Source organism: Microtus ochrogaster, chromosome 7 (genome assembly GCF_000317375.1).
Source record: "Microtus ochrogaster isolate Prairie Vole_2 chromosome 7, MicOch1.0, whole genome shotgun sequence".
Lineage (NCBI taxonomy): Eukaryota > Metazoa > Chordata > Mammalia > Rodentia > Cricetidae > Microtus > Microtus ochrogaster.
The window spans coordinates 30,997,254-31,008,345 of NC_022014.1; the positions used below are offsets into that span (position 1 = coordinate 30,997,254).

Below are 11,092 nucleotides of genomic sequence, written 5' to 3' on the forward strand. Positions count from 1 at the left end.
CTTTTTTAAAGGGAGAGAGACCACGCCCCAATGGGCTGGTATCTCAGCGGCTATAGGCTGGAGGAGTGGAAGGACCTCCCGCAACATACAAGTAACATTATATGAGCACAACAGGTTATAGTTATATACGTGTATATACAAATACGTGCTTGCAATAACAATTAATGAAAAAAAGAGGCCATGAATTGAAAGGGAGTGGGAGGGGCACATGGGAGGTCTTGGAGGAAGGAAAGGGAATGGAAAATGTAATTAAATTACAATCTCAAAAATAAACAAAAAGACAGAAAAAGTTGTCTTTGCTTTATGTTTCACTCTGAACTAATTACTTACTAATCCAATATAGGATTTTCCTTAATTCTTTAAAACATTGATTTATTTATTGTTGTATATGTTTGTACGTTTTGGTATGTGCATGCCAAGGTAGATATGTAGAGATCAAAGGAAAGCCTGTGGGAGTCTATTATCTCCTTCCACCATGTGGGTCCCAGGGATGGAACTCAGGTCACCATACTTGGTGACACGCATCTTTATCTACTGAGTCATCTCTAGCAATAGCTGACAGGCATACAACATTCACGAATAGCAATAATCCTGACACTTTAAAACAATGAAAGCTCACGTTTGGACAGTTTCTTTGTCCTTGGGGTGATTGGGAGAGACATCCTTGTATTTGCTCAGCTAATTCTTACTATGGCCATGGGAGGTACTAGCTTAGGCTGGATAGGAATGACCCCACAGACTCATGTGTTTGAATGCTTGGTCACCAGGGAGTGGCACTATTAGGAGGTGTGGCCTTGTAGGAGTAGGTGTGACCTTGTTGGAGGAAGTGTGTCACTGGGGATGGCCTTTGAAGTTTCAAATTCTTAATCTAGGTCCAGTGTCTTTGTCTTCTTGCTGTCTTCTGATCTGGATGCTGATGTCTTGGCTCCTTCTCCAGCATCATGTCTGCCTGCTTGCTGGTATGCTTTCCACCATGACCATAATGAACTAAATCTCTGAACTGTAAGCCAGGCCCAATTGAATGTTTCCTTGTAAGAGTTGCCATGGTCTTGGTGTCTCTTCACAGCAACAGAACTCTTAAGACAGCCTTCTAAAGCAGCAGCTGGCATGAAGAGCTGGCTGTCTCAATTGCATGTAAGATAACCAGTCTTTACATGCTTGCGTCCATGAGCTACTGGCTGCATTGTCCCCTCTTGGTGGAAGTACCTAGATTGTGGTACTATAAAGTTGCCAAAACTAAAGCAAAATGTTAACAGTTCCGACATAGGTAAGAAGTATTGGTAAAAATGGAGCCAGGTATTGATGAAAATTTAGTACCCATATGGTAAAGTTAATATGCTGAACTAGTGGGAGAAGAATATATTACTTAAAAAAAATACTTGGGGGGGGGCTAATGAGACGGCTCAGTTAAAAGTAAGTACCACTCTTGTGGGGGACCTGAGTTCTCAACACCCATGTCAGCTTGTCACCTGCAATGCCAACTCTGGGAGATCAGATGTCCTCTTCTGATGCCCTCCAAGGGAACTGTACACACATGCATATATTGTACTACACACACATACTTAATGACAATAAAACAAATCTTTAAAAAATATTTGGATGCCTATTTGGGAGATAAAAAGCTAGATGCATCATATTATAACGTACTAAATAGTTAAATGGAAAACAAGAATCGCAAAAGAACTAGAGATTTATCTGCTCTCTTCCACTGAGGAAGGTCTTCTGAGCATGCCCAAAAGAAACAAATTGCATCAGAATTAATTTATAGATTTTATTCTTAAATTTGTTTTACAGCAAAGACATAAATAAAAAACAAACAAATTAAGAAAAGTATTTATAACCTGTATGTCAGCAAAGGGCTTATTTATTTGATGTGCAAAGGACTTTTACAAATAAGAAGGACCAACTGGGAAAAAGAAAAAAAAAACACAGTTAATGAACAGAAGATTAAGAGTCTATACCCAGGGCATGATAGAGAGATGCAATTTAAGCCACACACTAATTTTAATCCATCAGTTAATGAAGGACAAAACAGATCGTATTTTAGTGAGATGTAAGCAGTGGGTTTGTCTCACACTCACTCTTGTGTGTGTATGAACTGCTACAGGTTTTGGAAGAAGAACTTGACTATGTCCTTCAAAGGACTTTGAAACATCAATTTCATTTATGGGTATTTCTTCTAAGGCGATTATTACAAATGTCTGCATGGACACAGTTGTAACATTGCTTATCTCAATACCATGACCAACAGTAAAACACTGGAAATTACTGCAAATGTCTCATATAATAATAAGGTGGGTTTAGTCAACTACAGTACATCTAGACAGAATATTTTTAAACCCTTAAAACTGATTTTACAAAAATGAATTTGTTGCCATGAAAAGGAATTCATATTAAATAAGCTTAAAAGGTAGAAGCTTTAGAAGCAGCTTATCAGGGGCCAGAGAGATGGCTGAGTAGTAAGAGCACTTACTACTCTTGCAGAGGACCTGAGTTTAGTTCCCAGCATCCACTTTGGGCTCATAAATGCCTGTAGCTCTAGCTTTGGGGGGTATGACGCCCTCTTCTGGCCTCCTGGCTTATCTGTCCTCACATGCACACATCCACACACAGACACAGAAATCAATCTTGTAGAGGTGTCAAATACAACACTACAACTTGATTGTGTGTGTGTTTGTGTGCAAAGCGGGGTAGTACTGTGCTTATGTATTCACAACAGAGCGATAGGTTGGACATTTCAGAGGCACTAAGATACAACAGATACAAAATTTCAAAGTTGCTAGTCCAAGATGCATGCTTTCAGAAGAAATCACTGCTTTATTAAGTTCATTCCTTTTACCCTAAAATAAGACACAAACAGATGGAGGAGGAGGAGGAAAAGAAGGAGGAGGAGGGGCAGGAGGAGAGGGACTGAGGAGTCAGGCTCTCACTGGATGTCAGTATGAGCATTTGGCCACAGGCCAGACTCTGGATGTTCTTCCTGCCCATCTCCTCCAGGAGAGAAGACATCTGTGGGTCCCTGGAATGGTTTGCTAAGAGTTCCCTGCAGCTGAGAATCCAGACCAGACTGGTCTCTATGGCGTTGCCTACCCCTAGACCAGGGCTCAGGGGAAGTAGAGCCATGGGAGAAATCCACATGCTCCACTTCCCAGAGGTGCAGCTGGATGTTTCAATAGAAGCCTCCGAGGGTCACAAAGGTGCCCATAACGAAAACAAAACAGCTAGGTGCCCACCTTGTTCCAGTGCTGGGGCTGAAATCAGAGAGTCTGTATGTGCCAAGCAAACACATCCTTACTGAGCAATACCCCCAGCTGTGTGCCCTGCCCATACAGCTTGGAGTCTCTCAGGTAAGCAAGCAGCTCCTTTGTTCACCTCTATGTCCTTTTCTGTTTCTTTATCCCTTGAAAGGTCAAAAACAATAGGAAGTTCAGGCCAGGGAGAATGGGGGTGGGAAAATAAATCAGGGAAAGTGGGCACATTGCTTATAAAGCAGGCATGCTGGGGCTGGGCCATGATGGAAGGATTGTGCCTGATGTGTATTGTATATAATGTATATAATATCTATAACTAGAAAGTCAGGTGACAGCCTGGCCTTTCTTTTCCTTCCAGCTGCAGGAAGAGTTTCACATCTGGGCTGGACCTCTCCACAAAAGACTGCTTCTTGACCAATCAATCCCCACTACGGAGACGGAAGCAGGCTGGAGTTCACTTTCACTCACCCACCCCCTTTCCTAATGGTAGCATGTGTCTGCCAGATCTCACTAAGTTGTGCAGGTTGATTTTGAATTTGCAATCCTCCTACATCAGCCTCCCAAGTAGCTGAACTTATAGGTCCACACCACCAGGTTCACTTTGAAATTCGTATTTTACTCTTGTTCTGTTTTGTCACTTTTGAGACTGGGTTGCACTGCTTAGCCCAGGCTGGCTTCCAACCGAGTGATCCTCCTGCTTCAGTGCTGAGATCGTGGGGTTGATGGTTAATCTTTTTGTCAGTTTGATTAGCTTTGGAATCACCCAGGAAAAGGAGGCACACCTCTCAGAGTGGGTTTCTAGGGTGTTTTTGAGAGGAACAGCTGAAGGGGACAATCACCCTGAAGGTGGGTGATGCCACCCCACAGGCCGGGGGCCTGGAAGTTGGTGGAGCACCATCATTCCTGGTCTTTGCTTCCTCACTGGTGCTGATGTGAACTTAGCTCTTCTCTCTTGCCTTGACTGTCACCATGAACCAAACCCTTGGAAGCTGTTGTTTCTATCCTGCCAGGCATTTTGGAGCAGTTCCTCTGTACTCTGATCCTTACATGTATTCATTCATTTATTTATTTTTGAGACAATATCTCAGGTAGCCCAGGCTGGTCTCAAACCTACTGTGTAGCTGAGGAGTACCTTGAATCCTGGATCCCCCTGCCTCCTGCTAGAATTACAGGTGACCACATCCAGCTTTAGTCTGTCATCAGCCCAGCTCAGCTCAGCTCAGCCCAGCTCAGCTCAGCTCAGCCCAGCTCAGCTCAGCTCAGCCCAGCTCAGCTCAGCTCAGCCCAGCTCAGCTCAGCTCAGCCCAGCCCAGCTCAGCTCAGCTCAGCAACATTTACCCCCCTTCGAGCATCTCAACATCCACTGTGCCCTTTCCAACTAATAAACACAAACTGGGCACTTCCTTACATATTTCTTCAGATCTAAGATGCCAAAGAGCGTAAAGCGATTTCTGATTCTGGAGACCGGGAAGTGAGAAAGTGGCCTGCAAGGGCTGAGACTGCCGTGGACAGGTAGGCTTCAGCACCGTTTAAAGGGGAAGAGTGGAATCTCGGGAGCCGTGAGAACGCAGGCCGGGACAACATCCAGTCAACTCTCCCTGAAGACCAAATCCAGGGCTTAGATATTTTGATTGACACTCTTGTTGCAGACCCAGTGGGTACAAGGTAACAGCCTGGTTGACTTGTTTGGCTTGTGATGGTTTGGGGTGAAGGTTAGATGTCCGGATTTGGGCTGTGTCTGTGATTTCCCTCGTCTATAACTGTCCATAGGGTTCCCCCTGGCTCTAGGGTACCTAGACACAGAATGAGCTTACTTTTTTCTTGCCTTGAGGTTGAAGTGGAGCAGCTGGTGTCTGGGATTGCTGGCATCAGCAGCACATGGAAAGCAGGCATTTATTTAAAGTCACACACACCCAGTATCTCATGTTACTTATACATACTTGGACTTTATTCCTTTCTGTTTGAAACAGGGTTAAGGATAAGGCTGGGGAGGGTGGGAGGTGCAGAGGGTCAGTGACATGGAATAAAAGAGAATAGTGACCAAAATCTTGACAGATTGGGCCACATTCTTCTGTAAACACCTGTGGTGTGTATTTCCTGGGGTCCTAACTTATGTGTGACCATAACCCAATGATATTAAACAAACAATAAGCAAGACTTTTGAAATAAATACAACATCTTCAACGACAAGATGCAGCCAACATTTCATTATCATCTACCCAAACACAGTAGTGGACACAATAATCTTTCCCAGCTCTCTGGGAACAGATTACATGACAGGCCACAGCCACACCATATAGCAAACTCAGCAAATGCAAAAGAATGGAATCATGCAGAGTTCATTCTCTGACCATACTGGAACCAAAGTGGAAATCCATTAAACCAATATCCACAAACATACTTCTCTGGGTGCCTTCCCTGATCAAATGGCCTCCAGATGTTAGTCATTCATTGTACTGGCTACAAATCCTGTCAGGAGCAATTTATGGGAATAGAGGTTTATTTAGGGCCAGGTTTGAGAGGATCCATTCTGTCAGGAAGGCACAGGACTACAGCTATGTCTGTGGTGATTGGAGGTGGCAGCCTGTGTGGGGGAGGGGAGTGGTGAAGGCTTCGCAAGCCTGCACCTCATGACCTACTTCTGCCAGTCAGACCTCTCTTTCTAGACCAGTGGTTCTCAATCTTCCTAATGCTGCGACCATTTAGCAGAGTTCTCTGTGTTGTGCTGACTCCCCTCAACCATAACACTATTTTCATTGCTACTTCATCATTTTGCTATTGTTATGAATCACATTGTAAATATCTGTGTTTTCTGATGATCTTAGGTGACCCCATGAAAAAGTCATTTGACCTCCAAAGGGGTTGCAACCCACAGGTTGAGAACTACTGTGACCTAGACCTGAAAAATCCCACAGCTTCCAAAATAACACTCAAAAACACAACTCTGTAGGGGGATAGTACAGATTCAAAACAAAAATTTAAAGACATGTATTGAGTGTTTACCAGATAGGAAGCCTTGAGGTAGGCATGGGGGTGCTAGCATGAAGCACGCCAGGCTGATGGTGGTGAGCATGCGCAGAATGTTAGGCTGTGGGGAGGCAGGTCTCTGGGGCCACCGGAAAGGATGGAACAGGTGTGATGTCAGGGAGGACTTCAGGGTCCTGGCCTGCTCCTAGACAACCATAATCTACTTGTCGAAAGACTGTCCCACAGCCCATGGCTGAACAACTTCAGGTGAGGCCCTCTTGTTACTTTCCCAACAGCACCACGGTCTTGCGTCTGGGCTGATGGGCAAACTAAAGTGTTCTGGCTAGCCCTGGTGAAGACTCAGTTTTGGGTTTGTGTGTCACCCCACCTTTGGAGTGCCAATCCCAACAAGCCAGGATAACCTATTGGCAATTGCTCCAGAGGCCGCATCTACTATGTCTATGCTTGACGTCTTTATGTGCCATGGCTGACCCAAGATAAGCACTCCCTGAGACCTCTCCCAGGCTCTCGGCAGGGAAACACACCACTTCTGGAGACATCCAAGAGAACAAGCAGGCAGGCTATGGAAGACACCTCAGAGACAGGGCCACAAAAGTCCTTCCAGCAGCCACGGCATGGGAGAAAGTGCCTCCCCCCAGACACTCTAGAGGAAAATGTGAACCCATTGTCACCTGTTGAGCCTCTGGTAGATGGCTGGTTGCCTGGCTTCTACGTGGATTAAATGACAAAAATAATGGTAGAAATTGTCATTAATGTATATAACAAAATTACACAGCCATCATAAGGAATAATAGAATCCTACAATCAACAGGATATTTCTGTCACAAATGCCACAAACAGAAGGGCTCAGAAGACTGTTTTACATAGGGATTACTAATGAAAATGCCCTCAAGTCCAGGAAGTGAGATGGTGGGGAGCCGTGGCTGTGTGTGATGGAGAGTGTGACACACGGAGGGGGGTGGACTCTGAAAAATGTCTCCAACATGACCATCTCTAGCAATTCCAAGTCCCACCCATGTGCACATTCCAAAGTGGAGACCGCTGTTATCCTCAGTCTACGCATGGGACATTGCAGTCATATAGGTGAAGGCACCTGCTAGTGAAGTACTGGAACCAGGATTGGGACCCTAGCCCGGCCTCTTATCCAGCATGCAGCCCCAACTAAGGACTCGACATTTCAAGATTTCTGCAAACTCCTGAAGCAATCAAACCCAATACTTTGCCAGCACCAAGCTTGAGTTGGCAACCCCGGGGATTCTGACCCTGTCATTCACCAGGCAAGAAAGTTTGGGTCTCTCAAAGAGAAGAGCCCTGTTGGGTTGACTCCTCCTCCTCCCTACCAGCAGGTGTGCCCCACACCATCCTGCCTCCACAGGTCCCTTGTGGACAGAGATGGCCACACACCCAGGGGAAGCCAGCTTACCCTTTCCCAGTCCTGAGATGGCGTCCGTGATGACCACCACTTTGTTCTGCACAGCAGACTTCGACCACAGCCTGGATGCCTCCTGGTAAATGAAGAGCAGGCCACTGATGGCCAGCAGCAGCAGAGGCAGCATCAGGACAGCCATGATCCCCATCTTGCTCTGCAGGACAGCAGGGTGACAAACAGTTGGCTTTTCAGAGGTCCTGATTGCAACACCCAGGGCAGGGGGAGGTTCAGGCTCACAGCCTTCATTCCCACCAAGGCCAGGATCTGTTCTCCAGAGAACTGGGCTCTGCAAGGTCCTGGGACGTTCTTCCCCGCTGAACAGCAAGGAGTGTGTGAATCCCCAAAAGCCCAGAATTAGAAATTACTCACGGTGTCTCACAGTGGAAGCGTTCAGGGGGCCTGCCCTCCCCTAAGGCTAATTACAAGTTTAATTAAAATGGGTCTGCATTTTTGGAAGGAAATCCTTGTGTTAAGGCCACTTGCTTGGGCCCTAATGGTTATTTATAGCTCTCAGTTGCACTAAAGGGCTTTTCAGGGTAAATATAGTGTCTATGCTGATATTCAGGGACACATGCTGGCCGGGTCTGATTTCAGAGTTCTTGCCAGGACTTTTAAAGCCTTGCTGGCTGGCGGGACCGTTATAGTTTCCTCTGCAGCTTGGGCCGAGAGTCAGGGGTCAGTCCCTGGGATTGTCAGCACAAATGCCCGTGTCTTTCTTTCCTTTACTGAGTGAGCACTTGCAGGTGGCTCAGACCTAGGTGGGCACTGAGCCATCTGGCTGTCCCTGACTGGGGGTGGGGGTGGGGACAAGAAACAAAAAAAAGCTGGTCAGTGGAATGGAACCTGCTACCAAAACTCCATACAGGAATGGGGCATGAAAGAGTACTGTTTAGAGAGCACTCCCTGCCTTTGCGAGGCTCCAGTTCCTCTTCTCTAAAATGGGTAGTTTTATTTTGTAGGTCTGTTGGTGGCACAAAATAAGATCCTGCCTATCTTTATATATATAGATTCTGAGCCTCCAGGAGGTAACCGTTGCTACCTTTTATGATTAAATATCCAAGATGTTAAATAATTTAACTATATAAGGAACTCAGCATGGCTAAAACCATCAAAAGTCCAAGGCCTGCCCCAGCATCCTGTCTGCTGTGCTTTAAGGTATACTTTTATTATTTATATGTATGTGTGTGTCTATGTGAGTGTATAACATGTTTGTGGGTGCCTGTGGAGGCCGGAAGAGGGTATTAGATCCAGTGTAATCCCCTGGTTACAGGTGGTTGTGAGCCATCTGACCTGGACTCTGGGAACCAAACTCGGGTCCTCTGCAAGAGTAGCAACAACTCTTAAAGGCTGAGCCATTTGCTCAGGCTAAGGAATGGAGCTGGCCAGAAAGTGAGGCTGGGGTGGGTAGTGGGTGGAGGATGAGAGGGGCAGAAACTGCATTTCTTAGAAAATAAGAACAATCAGGAATATTACAAACCTCATGTCTTTATTGGCATTTAGTGCACGCGTTAGGGCTGTATGGTGCTCAATGACAAACATTTGTGTGACCAGTACCCCCATCAACAAACAGTACAAATATGTGTCTATAGGTCTCTTCCAGTTCCAATGGGGAACTACTTTCTGGTCTTCAAATGGGTGTACTAGTTTGCATTTGTGTGTGTGTGTGTGTGTGTGTGTGTGTGTGTATGGTGTGCACCTTTTCCTTTGTAGACTATCTAAATAGAATCACAGAGTTGACACTCCAGCTCGGCATTGTGTTTGTGAGATTCATCCACACTGTGGTATAAAACTGGAGCCCATTCATGCTTATTGTGTGAATCCAGCTCACACTTTCAGTTTGTTCTTCTGAGAGCGGTCATGTGCAGGCACTCTGGGGCAGGTGTGCTTCATATTCTTTTTTATTATTAATTATTTTTTTCATTGATTTTATATACCAACCACAGTTTTCCCTTCCTCCTCTCCTCCTGTTCCCTTCCCATGGCTCCCATCTACCTGCCCCCCCCCATCCACTTCTCAGTCTCCATTCAGAAAGAGGCAGGCCTTCCATGGGCATCAACAAAGCGTGATGCTTCATGTTCTTTTTGTTTTGTTTTTGAGACAGGGTTTCTCTGTAGCTTTGGCTGTCCTGGAACTAGCTCTTGTAGACCAGGCTGGCCTCAAACTCACAGAGATCCGCCTGCCTCTGCCTCCTGAGTGCTGGGATTAAAGGTGTGCACCACCACTGCCCAACAATGCTTCATATTCTTGAGGCAAAGAAAAGGCACTGCATTGCAATCTAGACATTAAGAAGGATGGATGGTAGCTAGTGTTAGAGAGGCAGTCACATAGCCACAGAGTCTAAGACAAGGGGTTGAGGGCACAGTCAGGTTTGTCAGTATGGAACCCATCAGGGAAGGTTAAGGCAGGACATCCATCTGAGGGCTGTCACAGGTAGGTAGGAGAGCCATGCCATCTGAGTGAGAGCTTTGAAGGGACATATCTGAAGACCAAGCTCTGGGGCACTTGGGTATTTAGAGGGTAGGGACTGGAAGAGGACTTAGCGAAGGGCAAGAAGAGGAGTGGCCAGTGTTCTTCCAGGGACCAAAAAGCCCTGTGTCCCAGGAGCATAAGAAGGCACTCTGGGGGAAACTGCTAAATTAAACAATTAGGAAGCCACTGGCCTGAGGCTGCCTCTGTGCTATGAGTTCCTAGGTAATAAACTGGAATTGAATTCAGGAGGTTTGGGTATTGTTCTGTTTTAGTAGCAGGTGGCCAAGTTTCACCAAACCACAAACAACCAAGCTAATTGCAGTCAACTGACCAGCCCGTGCCCAGTAAGGCCCAACTCATTCACTGGAGCTGATCCAGTGATTTTTCTATGTGCCTTCCAGGGTCACCTGTAAAAGTCTGCTGCTCCTGTGCTGGAACTGTTACGCTGAGTCTTGCCCAATTCATGAATTGTTCTTTGGTCAAGAAAGGTATTGAGGTTAATCTAGTTAATTTGCTGGATGTTTATCTTCTAACTAATTATCTCTAACTGATTATCTCTGTTGAAGACTGCCGCTTGGTCACATGAAGATGGGGCCCGAGAAGTGACTGCACTTTTAGCAATGACTGACAGGAGCCTCTCAGGTGAAGGGCACCTTGCATTTTCAACTTTGCAGTGGACTTACTGCCGGTGGCTCTGCAAGGTGCCGTCCCTGCCTGGTGGTTGCAGATCCTCCTACGCCTCCCACCCCCAGACCATAAGCTTTGAAATCCATCATCTACTATATACCTTGATGTTTGGAGGTAAAATGGCTACAACTTTGAAAGATTGTCCCAGTCCAGCCTGCAAGTCCTTCTACAAGTGACTGAAATATTCTGGGTTCCTTCCACATTGCTTCATGGCTCTAGTGGGAAGGACAAGACCGCAGGTGCCCTGTTGTGAAGCCACATTCAACTA

At 46.0% G+C, this 11,092-nt stretch overlaps 1 protein-coding gene across 1 annotated transcript in view; it reads right to left on the bottom strand.

Annotated features, from left to right (window-relative positions):
- Dhrs7c (dehydrogenase/reductase 7C) overlaps window positions 1-7,816 on the bottom strand; it is a 25,352-nt gene extending 17,536 nt beyond the window's left edge. Inside the window, exon 1 of the mRNA XM_026780095.1 lies at window positions 7,663-7,816. Coding sequence (XP_026635896.1) covers window positions 7,663-7,816 — 154 coding nt within the window. The remainder of the gene's footprint in view (window positions 1-7,662) is intronic.
- Between the last annotated feature and the right edge of the window lie 3,276 nt (window positions 7,817-11,092).